The 16,740-nt window shown below is 33.2% G+C and overlaps 1 protein-coding gene across 2 annotated transcripts in view; it reads left to right on the top strand.

Annotated features, from left to right (window-relative positions):
- LOC134241498 (intermembrane lipid transfer protein VPS13D-like) overlaps positions 1 to 9,743 on the top strand; it is a 39,654-nt gene extending 29,911 nt beyond the window's left edge. Inside the window, exons 24-39 of one of the 2 annotated variants that reach the window (XM_062723542.1) lie at positions 1,433 to 1,589; positions 1,774 to 1,849; positions 2,153 to 2,380; positions 3,537 to 3,773; positions 3,903 to 4,007; positions 4,127 to 4,276; positions 4,650 to 4,796; positions 5,044 to 5,177; positions 5,404 to 5,585; positions 5,755 to 5,828; positions 5,981 to 6,148; positions 7,210 to 7,413; positions 7,546 to 7,799; positions 8,072 to 8,229; positions 8,338 to 8,438; positions 9,126 to 9,743. In XM_062723542.1, the coding sequence (XP_062579526.1) occupies positions 1,433 to 1,589; positions 1,774 to 1,849; positions 2,153 to 2,380; positions 3,537 to 3,773; positions 3,903 to 4,007; positions 4,127 to 4,276; positions 4,650 to 4,796; positions 5,044 to 5,177; positions 5,404 to 5,585; positions 5,755 to 5,828; positions 5,981 to 6,148; positions 7,210 to 7,413; positions 7,546 to 7,799; positions 8,072 to 8,229; positions 8,338 to 8,438; positions 9,126 to 9,209 (2,459 nt within the window). In that variant the 3' untranslated portion in view covers positions 9,210 to 9,743. Of the gene's footprint in view, positions 1 to 1,432; positions 1,590 to 1,770; positions 1,850 to 2,152; positions 2,381 to 3,536; positions 3,774 to 3,902; positions 4,008 to 4,126; positions 4,277 to 4,649; positions 4,797 to 5,043; positions 5,178 to 5,403; positions 5,586 to 5,754; positions 5,829 to 5,980; positions 6,149 to 7,209; positions 7,414 to 7,545; positions 7,800 to 8,071; positions 8,230 to 8,337; positions 8,439 to 9,125 lie in introns of both variants that reach the window. The other variant, XM_062723541.1, reaches the window with a different exon arrangement.
- Positions 9,744 to 16,740: the final 6,997 nt, after the last annotated feature.

The raw sequence follows: 16,740 nt of genomic DNA, 5'->3' as shown, positions 1-16,740 counted from the left end.
TCACTCTGTCTGTCCGTCTGTCTGTCATTCTTCCGTCCACAAATTTTCTGTTTTTTTCTAATAACTTTTCTTCTGATTGCCCAATCAAGTTCAAATTTGGTATGGTAGTTCAGTAGGCAAAATACATGTTTTGATGCTAAGTTTGGTTCTCTGTGTCTTCTGGTTTGGAGCTGGGGTGGTGAGGTAGATTCCATAACTATGCATAAGCATGGGCAAAGAGAGATAACTGATTACAATGTTACCATTTTATACTTGGAAGTCTGTGAAATATTTTTGTCCTTTGGGATTAATTAACCTTCCACATGAAGAAAATCCTAAGCATTATCTTTATCTGTCACATTGAGATCAATTACTGTACTGCCTCCGTCTGCAAATGAACTTTGTTTTGAAGTTAAGGTCAATTTTGTATGATGTGTACATGTAGTATTGTGTACATTCTCTGAAATATGGATTTAGAATAATGTTTACACTTTATTTTGGTTAAGATACTGTACACAATGATTTATGATAATTTTATTGAAATCTATAACCAAGATACATGTATATATTAAGATATCCTTTTTTATTATTACACTTACTACTTATTTTATTTTTTAATTTATTTTATTTTTTTCTGCCTTAATGCTGTTAATTTCAACAGGCAATCAGATAATAACCCCATTCTGTCAGTGCTGAAAAAAGTTCTTATTGTAAATTTGGAAGAAAAGGATGAGAGAGCAGTACAATTAATCCCCTGGGATTAATTATCTTGCTTGCTGCAGAAAATTTAGAGGCTTATCTTTATCTGTCACATGAAGATTAATGAACATCTTTGTCTGCAACTGATGTTTGTTTTGAAGTTGAGGTCAACCTTGGGTGATATTTGCATTCACTGAAGGATTGCATTTTATAAAACACTTGCTTAATTTTTTTTTAAAAACACAATTAATTTGGGTTTTTTTTTTCATAAGACATGAAGTTTTCCTTGTTTTATGCAAATACAAGGTTACTATTTACAGGTTTTTGGACATTCAGGAATACAGTTGTTACTTATAATCTTCATATATATTTTAAAAAAAAATGTAGTCAACTAAAACTCTCATTCAATAAGCTGAACCCTTATATTTTTACCCCTCAGCGGGGCACTTGCTGACTGGTCAGTTTTCTAGTTTTCACCACTGTCGCCCTCTCCTTGATTGGGCGAATTTAAATGGGGCGAATTCAAATTACACCTCACAATTTCTTAAACAGAACTATGGCTGGGCGAATTTAAAATGGGGCAAAATTGTTCACAAGTTCAAAAGGGCGAAATAAAACCGGTCGAAAATAACCCTGTATACAGTATATGTCAGTTGCTTTTCTCTGCCCTAATTAATAGATACAATTATATTGTCAGTGTCTAAATTAAAGTTGTTTCTTTAAAACTGAATTTAAAATGTTAAATTCCTGATAGTACCTTATGCCTGGGATGAGCCAATGTTGAGTCACTCAATAACACTGAGAGTTAAGGGAGGAACTAGTGCCACCTACAATATGGACAAACTGGAGGAAGGGAAGCAACTCTGTTATCCCAACTTTATTTACCTCAGAGCATCAGCTACCTTTCCAAGGTGTGTTCTATCTAATAAGCTTGATCAATATTAGTCTAGAATTGGAAATCAATTTTCTGTAATAAAATGTTGGTTTTGATGTAGTTTCACTTGCAGGTTATGACAACATGAAATCATGCAATCCTTCATTTTATAATTAATTAATCTTGAATGTTTAAATTTTAATTATTTCTATTTTAAGAAGGTCGACACAGGATAGTCCTCACACAGAACTGGTTTTAGAAGTTGTTCAAGATCAGTACATCAAATTTTGTAAAAAGGTAAAATGATATGTTTTGCAAAATACATGTAGCTTTAGAAGTAATAGCTTTTTTCTTCATTTTTCGATGAATGAGGTTTGGCATAATGATGACTAAGGAAAGAAATAGGAATAAATATGCGGAAACATTAATAAGATAACTTGACTGTTGAGTAATTTTGGAGTTTAAATCAAATTAAGGTTTTAAGTCCTTCTAGGTTATTATGTGAATTCAATTTATGTGCTGTGAATGCATCTAACATGTTTTTGACAAAATGTCTGTAAAGCTAGGATATTGGTAATTAGATAATTTATTGATTAACAGGAGATTGGTAATCGTAACCAGTTATGGAGAATGACCAGCGGGGGTATGTTAGAGCATGAGGGGTCGATATCTCCCCGAGACCCCCACAATCGGTCCTCCTACCCCTCAGGGAAGAGTATGGTACTGGACATAGATGACATTGCCCCCAGACCGGGCAGGATTGTCCCCCTCACCCTCAGAAAACGAGACGAGCGCAGGAAAGCCACACAGACCTGGAAGTTCACTGAGGTAGATTTTGTATTGGTTAAATAAACATTTTATGGTTTTAATCAATCATATTTGTTTTAAAAAGTCTGTAGAAATCAAGATAAAAAAAAAAGGCTATTGCTAAAATTAAATTTTCAAAATGATGATGCAAGAAGTGAGTAAATTTTGAATATTTGTGTGTATACAGTTGAATTTTATCTCAATGACACTTTACAATGTTTAACTTGATTATTGTAAAAAAAGTAACAAACAAACAATGTACCTAGAAAAAAAAGTAAAGAAAGTGTTTTTAGAAATTTAAATTTAAAGGTACTTGGACACAGATTTGAAGTTAATATTTTCTCATTTTTTCTGTATAATATCACGAATTATATATTTTAATAGCATTACACACAAAAATTAATTAAAAATCTTGTTTCATTTAAAAGTTATTAAAACTTTAAATTTTTTGGCGGGTTTGATTGACTCATCCTTGCACTTTCACAAATTTTTACTTTATTCTTAATCCTTAGGAAAAGTGGCAATTTTGATGTGTTTTAATGAGAAATATTAAAACTTTTATCAAGAAAAATAATTTTATTCAGAGTAGAGATGTTAGAAAGCAAAACATCTTTACAAGTATCGTCATTCCGAACTAAGAGATGCGTACAGAGTTTAGCAAATCGAGCACACTTGTGTTATGTACACAGTTTTTGTAAACAGGGCTCGAGTTCTGTTATTGTTTTTATTTAGAATTCACCGGGTGCGTTCAATCGTCACAGTCTGCTTACCACAACTGCACGGACTGACAATATATTGTGTGTTTGTTTTGCTATCGAACGTGTCTACTCTGAATATTCTGGATTATAGTATTAATATTTTTCATTTATACAAAACGAGATTGCCACTTTTCCTAAGGATTAAGAATAAAATTAAATTTGTGAGAGTGCAAGGATATGTCAATCAAACCCGCCGAAAAATTTGAAATTTCAATATCTTTTAAACGAAATAAGATTTTTAATTAATTTTTGTGTGAAATGCTATTAAAATATATAAGTTGTAATATTATAGAGAAAATAATAACTTCAAATCTGTGTCCAAGTACCTTTAAGATTTATAATTATGAATTTTAATATGACTTAAAAGAATTTTACCTTGCTTGCACTCCCAAGGTTTTACTCTATGGCTGTTGTTTCAGGATGGTCGATTGTGCTGTGTTGATGGTGCTATGTGTGTACAGACACTGGGAGGGGGGGAGTGTCTGAGGGACTCGGCTGTAGCTGTTGTGGGGCCTGGTCCCCCCTCAGGGAGGAGTGTCCCCGCCCACATGAAGATTGACAGACAGAGGCTCCTCCCAGGGTCCGGCTGTCTGGCTGTCAGGACCGTCATGGATGGACCAATCAGAGTGCTGCAAATCACTGATGTTTCTCAAGGAGTAAGTTTGTTGTCCCCAAACAAAAGGCATAAGTTGACTGTTTTATGGAAAATCTCAACTTTTCTGAAGTTGATAAATGTAAAACGTTGTCGATGAGCAGTTTAACAACTTTACCCTTGATTTGTGTAGTCTGTTGCTGAAGTAACAAAGAACTACCAAGACTGGGTCGTTTGTGAAGAAGATAAGGTGGCTGAGATAGAAAATAAATCAACAGAGAAGAAATCAAGCTTAGAGGTCAGTAGAAAATAAATCAACAGAGAAGAAATCAAGCTTAGAGGTCAGTCATGAACTCTTAATGATTGTGATAGAAAATGTAGTTGACTTAAAATATTGATTCCTCCTATGTATTGTAGATTTGTATGAGTCTGAAGGATGGATTGGGTTTATCCCTGGTAAATTACAGCCCTGAGGAGCTGGTCTATATCTCACTTCAAAACATTTCCCTGGACTACATCTCTAACCCTAATTACATGACTGTGGATGTAGCAGTAGCCAATGTACAGGTATGTGCAAGACAATTTTTGATTTTTGAAATACAGTACCAGTGATTAGGTAGAAGTCAGTGGCACATCACCTATCAAACAAGATTTCAGAGGGGTTTTTTCAGTCAAATATTGTAGTATTAAGAATTATTTTGTAAACAAACAGAATGCCAAATACAGTTGATATATACTGTGAGTGTAAATTTGAAGAATGCTTGATCAATGATATTAATTTCAGATTTAAAAGAATTTTTCAATTTTATGATTTGATGTAATAGATAAGTACAATATACGCCTTGTGTTATTTTGTTTGACTTGTTTGAATTTTATGATTTGATGTCAGAAATAAGCTCTGTATACAGCTTATGTTATTTTGTGTGACTTGTTTGTAAAGGTGGATAATCAGCTGTTCACAGCCACCAGACCTGTTCTGTTGTACATCACACCTACCCCTAGAAGAGACATCCCAGAAAATACTCCAGCTCTCCATGTGGTGGCCCAGAAAATTCCCAACTCAAAGTGGAATGCCGAGATTTATAAAGTAAATATTCTATATTTTAAGCTCACCAGAGTCACTCAGATGACATATTGCTATTGTTTTTGTCTGTCATTGCATGTTGTAAGTCAATCATAAACTTGATCATTTTTTGCTTCTTCTCTGAAACCACTGAACCAATTTCAACTAATGTTGGCATATATAGCATCCAGTGGTGAACAGGCGCAAAAAAATTAAATTATTGATTAATATTTAGTGTACAAGATGTGTAGAGCTAAAAATTATTTTTTAGCACTTGATTGTAAACATGAAGAAACTGAGCATTCAGGTTGAGGAGGAACTGTTATGGAAGCTGTTACAGTTTTGTGGATTTGGGTCAACTGACCACCTGGATGAGAAAGTCACAGAGGGAGAGGATCCCAGAAAGTAAGTGGTGGACTGAGATAAAACTAGTGATATTAAATGACTGTTACAGAATAGAGTAAAATTTATTTACAGTCTTGATACATTTAATGATACACATTTATATAATGTATGGAATATTGCATTTTGTTGGTTCGTTTGATTTCTAGTATATGGATTTATTATTATATACAGATACATTGAGGCAAAATGATACTTTACATACTTAACGTACACCAACTTTTTACAGAGCACTTGCAGCGGCCACTTCAGTGAAGACCAAGAGATATTACTTTGGACTCCTGAAAATCCACACGAGTCGTGTCAATCTGAGCATGCTCACTGCCTCTAAACTGTCAGCTGACCTGAAGGCTCTGAAGAGAGACATGTCTCTACCACTCGTCAGATTTGAAGATGCCAAAGTGGATCTAGGTAATGTTTGAAGAAGGAAAATGGTGTACCTAAAATCTAAATAAATAAATTACTCAACATCAGGTTTTTCTTTTTCAATTTTAAGATTACACTCATGCCCTAAATGTATGAATCTGATGTTTTGTAAGTCTAGTTTTCAAGATATTGTAATATTCTCAATCTTCAACAGATCCTTTCATCAAAAGTCACCTGTTTGAAACCATTGTCTTCCTTCAGAAAGAGATAAGATTCCACTACACTGAGGTAGTAACATTTATGTTAGCCCTTAAAATAACATTTCTTTTTTCTAACTCACTCTGTTATGTAATTGAAGTTTTCAAACAAAACCTTGTCTTTTGACTTGAACAGTTTCCTTATATAATCCTGTTCATTGTATGAACAACCTTGTTTGACAGGAGCTGAAGAGTCAGGCAGCCAAGATCCTGGGTTCTGTGGACTTTCTGGGGAATCCACTGGGTCTGTTTAATGATGTCACAGAGGGAATTTCTGGTCTGATCAATGATGGCAATGTGGGGGGTCTTCTGAAAAACGTCACACACGGAGTGTCAAACTCTGCTGCCAAGGTAATATGATTATTATTTTAGACACTAATATTATTCTGAAATTTAATGGGCTGGACCAGTTACCAATTTCTAGTTTAAAATACGTGTAGTCCGAAATTCCCGGCTTTCTGATATTTGTGAGGGTGTTCTTGAAAATGTGAAAAAATAGCATTAATATTTGATTTTTCAATATGCATAGACCATACATTTGTACATTCATAAAAATTCATCAAATTGTTCTTATGAATCAGCATGATAAAGTATTAAAGAATTAATCATTTAATTAAGAAATAATTTATAAAGTCCGCGTTTTCGTGAATCTTGCAGAATAACCTCCTCGGTCTCGAAATGTTGTTTGAAAGATGAAAGCCGAAGCGTTAGCCGAGGCTTTTATATTTCAAACAACATTTCGAGGCTGAGGAGGTTATTCTGCATCATTCACGACAACACAAACTTTATTTCTATTCTTCCATGTCTACTAAAATTGCTAAAATACGGCTGATCGTTTCCTCTAGAGAGAAACTAATTAAGTCACCATGTCTCGATTACGCTGTTCCATTTAACACCAGAGGTAAAATTTGCTTGCTTACCTGTGTATGGAATGCAGGCAATTTGAGCTTTCGTTACATTAAAATTTTTTAAATTACAAATTTGCTCGTAATATTTATTGATCAGTTATAATGAATATACACTAACAAAATCATGTTCCTGTTTTACTACTCTATTGGGACTAAAATGATTTTTCACGTTGTTCAAATGTGTAGGGAGGTCCGTGGAAAAGCCCCGCTTCCCTATAAAAACCGACATTCATCAGCAACTTTATTCAATTTAAAGTGTTTATACTGCCAAAGACGAAACATTGATGCGGTCTAAACAAGTATATCATTCTACAGCCAAACATGCATTTGAATTGTTCAGATTTGATACGTGTTTCTGATCTGATAAGTTTTTGTTGACGTACGTGATTTATTGGAGAATAATGTCTGCCGGTTTTCTTTGATCTTTACAATAATCGTGGTAGAATTTTTGTTAATCCTCGGTCACACAACATGACTGCCTATTGTTTTATGGTGTTTAAACAGGTTGTAGGTTCACTGTCTGATGGACTTGGAACACTGAACATGGACAAGAATTACCAGGACAGACGGGAGCAGTTGAGGACCGGTGCCCAGTCCAGCGGGGGGCATATACTGGCCGGGGTCAAAGGTTTTGGTAATGGACTGTTTGGCGCTGTGACCAGTATATTTACTCAGCCCTATGATGGCTTCAAGGAAGATGGTATTGAGGTAATTCATAGTAGGAACTTCAATGTGCTATGAATATTTTTAGAAGTTGAAGACTAGTTGAAAGGGAAAATTTTTGAAAAAACTCATACAGTAATTGATTTTTTAGCTGTAATTTGCATTATGTGTTATCAGGGCCTTGTGACAGGGATAGGGAAGGGAGTGATTGGTACGGTGACTAAGCCTGTAGTGGGAGTACTCGACCTTGCCTCAGGAGCAGCTAATGCTATCAGGGACACCAGCAGTAGCAGCTCTCGTATCAGTCCCCCGCCCCTCCGACTCCCACGGTGCTGTCACGGGGCGGGGATGCTGCTGCCTCCTTATTCTCAAAATGATGCAAAGTCACAGAAACTACTGCATGATCTCAACAAGAAGAACCTGGAGGAATTGTAATTATTAGATAAAAGAAAAAATCAACTATCAATTAAATCAGACTTTCGCATGTATTAAGTCGTGAGTTTTTGTATGAATACTCATATAAGAAAATTTGTAATCTTTTTCTTATATTTATGTATTTATTAATAAGTAATCTGTTTGTATGTAAGTATGTTATGGTAAGAAATGGTAAAAAATTGAAGACCACTGTGAAACAAAGTGGGTGTAAAATGTTAAAAGACTAGAAAGTAATTAAATCTTTAAATTGTTTATGTGGTGGTTGTAGTTTCATAGCTGTAGAACAGCTGAGGAGAGAAGACAGACTGATGTCTCTGATCACCTCTAAACAGGTGTACTTCTTACTGGGGGGTGAGGCTGACTCTGGGAACATCATTCTCAAGGTCCCCCACAAAGAGCTGTTCCAGTGTCTGGTGGTGGAAATCAGTAAGTGATGGGGGCGATTCCAGTCAAATGGTTTTAACATAATTACATGACTGTTGAGTCTTGAAAAGTATATTTAGAGTGATTGTATCTTTCTTTGTTGATTTTCAGAGGGCAGATATTACCTGGAGCTTGTGAGGGTACAAACATCAGATTCTGATCAACAGAGGGTCCCCCAGATAAGATGTGACAAACAGACCGTGGCTGAAAGGGTAAGTGTGACATATAGACCGTGACTGAAAAGATAAGTGTGACAAACAGACCATTGCTGAAAGGGTAAGTGTGACAAACAGACCGTGACTGAAAGGGTGAGTGTGACAAACAGACCATGACTGAAAGGGTAAGTGTGACAAACAGACCGTGACTGAAAGGGTAAGTGTGACAAACAGACCATGACTGAAAGGGTAAGTGTGACAAACAGACCGTGATGACTGAAAGGGTAAGTGTGACAAACAGACCGTGACTGAAAGGGTTAGTTTGACAGACCATGACTGAAAGGCTTAGTGTGACAAACAAACCGTGACTGAAAGGGTAAGTGTGACAAACAGACTGTGACTGAAAGGGTTAGTGTGACAGACCATGACTGAAAGGGTTAGTGCGACAAACAGATCATTTAATTATTGGCTTTATTCGAGAATCATGATTACATGTACATGTATTAAAATGTACATATACCCTGGATATTAATGAAAACACTGCAGATTTGCTTGTCTGTATTCGGCCATATATTTACTGGAAATGAAAAACTGTGTAAACCACAGAGTTCTTGTAAACTGTGTAACTTTGACTGGGACATAAAAATTCATCTTGTCAAAAAGTTCATACATTGGAAATGCAGGTTAACACAAAGAAGGCTGGAACACTACCAGTATGCTTCACTGTTATCTATTTCTTGTCAGGTGAGTCAACAGATCAACTACGCCCATAATTTGTATGAAGAACAACAACACACTCTGACGTCTACAGAGGCTGAAGATACATAGTGGATAAATAGAGATACATAGTGGATGAATAAAGCCATCAGGAACAAATGTTAATAAATAGAGCCATCAGGAACAAACATGTCATATGTGGTTTACTTTATCATACGTGAATAACTTTATAACTTGATGATAGAAACTTTGAAAAACTCTGCATAATGAACAATTTTCCTCATACACATTTCCAGGAATGTATTTTGATTATACAATTATTTATTGTAATTGTAACTTGATATTAAAGATATGATTGCAAGACTTAGTTTAAGAGATTGTTATAATTAATGCATTTATCTGTCAGTAAATGAAACATTCAACAGCTGGTTAATCATAATGTTGTGCTTCAATTCTAATGATAAACAAGTGTTCTGAATGTATTAAATAATCAGATTTGATTATAAACACATGATAAGATTTGCATGTGTATGATTATGATTTTATTGAAGCTCTTTCTTTTTAATATAGACATGGATCTATATGGCTTAGAGTTTTTGTTTGTTATTTTGCCATTTGTTGATTATTAAAGCATATAATGTTCATTATATTTGTTTTTAATTCACTTTCTAATTAAATGCAAGTCAGTGTATATAATTTCTTTTTGAATGAATTTACCTGAAGTGGTTAATAAAAAAAGGTGTATTAAACTGTTTCAACAAGGGTTATACCGTATAACTTGGTAAGATATTAATTCATTGAATTTCCTTATAATTTGATGTATTAAAGTAGTAAATAAAAAAAATTTCACCTGAAAAATTACATTAAATTGTGCAAAATTCAGAAGTAACGTGAAGCGGATTGATATGTTTTTGACGCAAGTCATTGTGATGTACTGGTAATACAGATTATACAATCAATTTTTCAGTCAATCAAAAGATACATCACAGCCTAAAGTAAATTATTTAAGAATGCACTCTAGCTGTAGTTTAAGGAGGCCGACTGGGGTTTTATTGTCACTGTGTGAAAATTATACAATTATAGAGAAACTCTTTTTATACCATATATATAACTTACTGTCAATGAACACATTCTAACAAAATGCAAATGAAATATTTTAATATTTTTTGACTTGTATCCATTATGAGTAGAAATGACAATGGTATCGGTTTAAGGACGCTCTAAACACTGCACAATAAAGAGCTTTATTTATTGGGTAGTTTTATGCAGATAGAGTGATCTGCCCTTAGATGTAAGATTACAGAAATCGTTATTTACCGTTAATTATATAATGTATAATTGATTAAAATATTTTTAGCTTTATATAAGACCAAGAGTAAGACATTTAATTAATTATTTTCATCAATTTTCCCACTGTAAGTTAACAACACTGATTTCTGCTCACAAATAGTCCATTGTCTTTGAACATTTTTCTTGTGCAAATATGGCTCTACCCTATGTTCTAAATGAATGAAAAAGTCTCAATATGCATATCTTTATACAATATATTTTTCTCAAAATCCAAAAAACAGTTTCTGTTGGTGTTTAGAGCTTCCTTAAGTTTCTATTTATTATAAGTTACATCTAAATACAAAACACATGCCTCAGAAATGTCGTATTTTTTCTTTATTAATGGATGATAAATTTTGGGATTTCGCTCTTTTTCATATGTCTTAGTTCTTCTATTCTTTAATTGTAATGACAAATACATTCAACATTAAAACTGGATTGAGATTAGTATGTTTTGTATTATCCGCAAAAGGTAGCTAAACACAGTTTCGTATAAAATCCGGGGGTTTTTCCCAGAGAGAAGCATGCTGGGTAGGGATTTTCCTGCTATTTATAGGAGTCTAGATGAAAACTGCATTTTTTTTGTTTTTATTCGCATAAAGTAGAGTCTTATCTTAATATTTAAAGAAAAAAATGTGCATTCATTTTTAGAAAAAAAAAAATTGTGAGACTTTTTAATAGGGGGAGATAACTCCCAAAACATCCAGTTTTCACATGTGCAGAATTGCATGAGTCAATTAGCAGGTAATGTAGCTCTTTCAAGAGGTGGAAAATGTACCCTGAAAGCACACTAAAAGAAAACCTTAGGACTTGTTCTGTGAAATGCATGCAACTTATTTTGTCTGATTTTTTCTGTTTTTGTTGAGCAGGGGGGTTAAAAATGCATAGGTGCACTGAAAATGGATGCATAAACAACCCAATATCCCCCTTATTTCAGGTGTCAAATACCCCCTAGTAGTAATTGATGAATGTATTAGAGTTGGATATTTACAAAATTCACAATCTTTTCTTTCCATTGATATGCAGAAGTCTATGTAACAAGCCTCCATTTTATTTTTTTATAGGGGTCAGTTTTGCATGTCCCTCACCAAGTAACGTCCTGACAACGTCATACATAAAACTGTGTTTTGCACCCAAAGGCATGCCATGCCAATTAGATGACCAAACGGGCCTCTTATTTTGAAGAGTTCACCAATAGAAATGGAACATCCTGACTGGTAGCCTGAATAACATTCATACAATAATGTAATTATAATGTATGTACATATTAATAAATAAGGTATCATTTTTAAACATCTATCGGGATATAAATACGAGTTGGTCATGAGATTAAATTCCATAAAGCCCGAAGGGCTTTATGATGAATTTAATCTCGTATCAACCCGTATTTATAGCCCATTAGATGTTTAAAAATGATACCTTATTACTTATATTTACATTTGTGACTTATTCATACACTGATTGTGACTTTTAGCGTGTGAAATGCGTAATTTTTCAAACCCAACGGCATGTATGTAATCCACTGATCGCGCGTCAACCCTTTATGACGTCACAGAGAAATTACGTCAAACGTTTATCCATACGCACATCTATGACCCCTTGACCCTGTACCTGTATTTATATAAGAAATAAACAACGTTATTCAGTGAACATGGCGTTATGAATAGCAATTGCTCTGCTGGCATATTCCATGATGCGCGCTAGCGTATCATGGAAAATATGCCAGCAGAGCAGTTGCTATTCATAATGCCATGTTCACTGAATAATCGTTGTTTATTACTTATATTTGCATTCTTTGATTTTTTAAAAGAAAATCAGAGGAAATCCTGACTTACATAAGGACGCGGCTTCTTGTCTTCAGTAATGGAAAACATACAGCTTTAAAATAATTACACCTGATCAATGATTCTTTTCTCTAATGCATCACAAACAATTTATAAAGTATTCCCCTCTCAAACAGTTATCTGGATACAAGCAGGGCCGTCATCACATTCTCTAAATTTTTGTTTTGATGCAGTTGTGACGTCATCGATCAACGTTATTGAAACCCTCCGACAAAAATCAATAATTTAACATTATGATGAAAAATGAAGATGCTTTTATAATGATTATTATTCCAGAATGTTTTTCTTTGATTTTATTTTTTTAGCTTTTCATATCTATTTTTAATAGCTGAAATCATTCTTGAAGTAGATATACTAGTTAAAGAAATTTCCTCTTTCTGAGTGTTATTACCCAAGTGTGAAGAGTTATCTTTCTTTGTACAAATATATATGATATGAAAAAATAAAAATATGGCAGTTATCTACAATTTTAAAAAGTTTTATTTTACAATTAAATACATTGACCAAAATTGAATTTTTAAACATATAAATCAGCAATTTTAAATAGTCTGAATTTCTTTTTTTTTTAAGAATATTATTAAAAACTTATTTTTATTCCTTTTATGAAACATTTCATATATATAATTCTCAGCACGCTATGTAAATGTAGTAGAATTTGTTCTACACGAATGTAATGGAGCAATTGCACTCATAGCAGAAGCAATAGACGCTAGAAGCAATTGCGTCTATCGTCCTATGAACGCAATTGATGACTGCATGTTCATAGCGGGAGAGAGCAATGGATATGCAAATATACAGTTATAGATACGCATTGCTTTCATTAGTGTTATATAAAGGAAAACATTTGCAAATGTAAACATATGAGCCGCCCCATGCAAAAAGGGCCCTTAAGGTTAAAATTTTCAAAATTGACTTTTCAATGGATTATGATAGCACACAGTGTAAAATAACCAAATATCAAGTTTCATTCAAATATTCCAACTAATGACTGAGATACAGGCAATCAAAGTTTCAGAAAATATTGAAAAGACGCTAAAAATGATGTTAAAAATGGGGTTCTAAATGGCGCTTAATCATTGAATCATTTTATTTAGGTATCGGTTCCCGGATTGAAAGATCTTAAGCTTTTTTTGCTTTTGTTTTACATGCACTATTTGAAATAAATGTTCTCGTAAAATTAATTCTAAACAATGCACTACTAGTAATTGTCACAACCAATCTAATGATAAATTTTAAATACGTACATATGTATATAAAGCCATACAGGAAAGAGGACGTATTTTGGAATCGATATCAGACAAGACGTGTAAGTACATTTAGGAAGTGTCAACATTTTCGCAGGTTACAGAATTATTGTCTCTCTGGTTATTCTAAATATACATGAATTTGAAAAATCTGATTAAAAAATGAATAAATTCATGAAGTAATTTTTTTTACTAATAAAACACAGATAATGATTTTGCAGCGGTAAAAATGCTTTCGGTTTATTCCTAAAAACGCTATAAATAAGCTTGCAATGTCATGTTTGGCATGAATATTAAAACAGGGAAAACGAATACGCGAGTTATATATATTTTTGTAAGAAATAAAAAAATATATATATATATTCAAACGATACCCGGTATTTTACAGGGAAATAAGTATTCAGTCTCCCAGATAAAATTTCAAGGAGATTGTTATTTTTTTAAAAATATTTTAAGTATAGATAATATCGCTTTATTTATTTGTATATTACTTTTGTAATTAGAAGCAGGTATGTACATCATGCACGTACATGATGTATTGTACGTCCGGGAGGGGGGAACTTTACATTTCCAAATATAATATTTGTTGAATTAGTCTGAAGATGTTTTCTAAAGAACCAGCTGCCCCAACCCCCTTGTATAGCGTCAATGTCTCTATTAAAAAATAGGGCCGTTTTTTTATTTGAAGTATTTCTTTCTTTTTTAGGGGGGGGGGGGGGGGGGCGTCTCAAAGATTTTTTTTTCATTTATTTTCCCGACTCTCCCCGCTACATTAAAAAATTACAACGTGTCTGTGATGTCAAATAATTTTGTACTTAAATACAATGTTGACTCGTGTCAATTTGGCCGTGACGGAGGCAAATCGTCATTTTTGACGTTTATACGGACAAAATATATGAGACGTAGATGCAAAACAAGGTAAACAACTGAGACAGTTGTTTACCTTGTTATGCATCTGCTTTACGAAGAATTGATCATCAAACTTTTTCAAATTCTTCGGCCTCACTAGACCTCAGCAAAATATTAATCGTGAATGTGAACAAACCTGAAGGTTAATTGTGGTATTAAAAGAATTTCTTTTGTAAAAAATTTCACTTCAGTTATGATGGTTTAGCATTTAAAAAGGAAGTGTACATGATAAATGCGGAATTACATGTACATGCAGGTACAACCTCTATCAAAACATAAACATGGGATAAGGCTAACAATAAAAAAACGTTTGATGTACTCCGACCGACCCGACAAAATTGCCCCCACCCAATCATTTTTATTTCAGCACTGAATTTTTTTTTTCAGTTTCCATAGTATAATTTCTCTAGGATGTTTTTTATTGAAATTTTTAAAACAATAAATAATAAATCTGTATATCTATCCAGTGTGGAAGAAAAATATCAATAAATTTTTAAGTCTGTGAGGTTTATGAAAGTTATCATTTTGTTCAATATTGTGAAGCAAGGAAAACCTACCTACCTACCTACCCACCTAGAAAAATGAGGGTCGGAGTACATCGATCAAAAATATTTTTAATGATGGCCTGAAAAATCTTATGATCGGAATAATTATCATCTTCATCAAAATTAATGCTCAATATTGGAAATGTCCAGGTGAAACTAAGCTCTGAGCTGAAAACAGATATTTCTTTTTTTAAAAAAATTGAATGGATTTAGATCGAATACACAATAATGAAAAAAAATATTGATAACGTTCATGTTAAGGGGGGACCTATGTCGTTCTACGTCAAAGCAGCGTTATGTGACGTCACAATAGCGACGTTTGTTTTATTCCCGCTGACTTTTGCAACTGTGATTATAGGCATAACATTGTTATTAATCAATAACGTACACAGTTTACAAAAAGAATTTTTTTTCATGCATTTATAACAGTTTTATTTGATTTATGGAGTTTGTTAATATTAGAATTCTCTTCCTTTGGTTGATAATTCATAGCAATTCCAGTTGTGAAGAAATACCTCCGTGATAAGCTGATGTAAAAATGCAAAAAAATATAAGATAAAATTCAGCAAAGACAGCGGCATCAGGGAAATACGTTTAATTTTATGATTACTATTTATTGTATTTTCTGGATAAAACTAAGAAAAAATTAAGAAATTTACTTGTACCTATATTAACTTATTGATTTATAGTGTATGTAGATTTTATTGTATAAAGTCATTCCTAGGTTCTATTAGGTGTTGGTTGTTGACGGGGAAAGGGGGGGGGGATGATTAGAATGCATATGAAGAAAAAAAGAGTTTATCTGTTTAAATTATTTCTCATCAAAACAAAATACTTGTTTTTTGCAAATTAGTTTTATATTCAGATGTTTGTCAGTGCTAACTTACCTTTGTTTTAGTGCAGAAAGGTCAATATTTATGACAGAAGAGAACAAAAATAAAAGAAAACGTCATATTTCTCGTTTATTTTATCATAAAGGTATACTTTTTTCTTTGTTAAAATAAAAAGAGGGGTCATTTCTTTCAAAAAGTATGAATTACAACATTTTCACACAAAGACTTTTTAAGATATTACTTGTTATGCATGTCGGAATTGTAAAAAATACGACAAGAAAAACGGGGTGATGCTTACATTGTGCTCCTTTATATTTTTTCATGCGAGATGAATTACAATAAATTTGCCTTCATTTTAAAGATACAAGTCATATAAATTAAATACATGTTGCTTTCGAATGTGATTTGACATTTTTGGATCTTTATAGCGCATATTTGGAGTAGAACAATAATGTCTGAAAATAATCTATTTTTAGCATTTCACACTGTTTTTGCACGTGCTCCTGTGTAAAAATAAGCATATAAAGGTATTGTTTTTAATACCTAAAAATTAAAAGCAAGTGGTCAGGAAAGAGATGTCAAAGTTTTGAAAATTTCACACAAAGACTTTTCGGACATAGGTCCCCCCTTAATAAGTTGAGAAATGTCTCACTTGCAACTTGCATATTATGACGTTATCTTTACCGGCGTTTTTCTCATTATGACGTCAAAATACATAAGGGCCCTTTTCGCATGGGACGGCTCAATTATATTAATAATATTAAATTGAATTCACCATTTATAGAGAACTGGTCAATTATCTAGGTCTTTAAAAACCCAAACCAATTTGAAACAATGGTACACTGTATATGGTTGAAATGTTTCATAATAAATAGTAAATGATATATTAATTTTATAGATAAACAAGTTTCCCAAATTTCTGTTCCATGCCTTGTCAT

Source organism: Saccostrea cucullata, unplaced genomic scaffold (assembly GCF_032062105.1).
Source record: "Saccostrea cucullata isolate Sc308-1 unplaced genomic scaffold, CSIRO_AGI_Scuc_v1 ctg2895, whole genome shotgun sequence".
NCBI classification, from domain to species: Eukaryota; Metazoa; Mollusca; class Bivalvia; order Ostreida; family Ostreidae; genus Saccostrea; species Saccostrea cuccullata.
The sequence above is the reverse complement of the archived record's forward strand: the minus strand, read 5'-3'. Positions and strand labels throughout refer to the sequence as shown.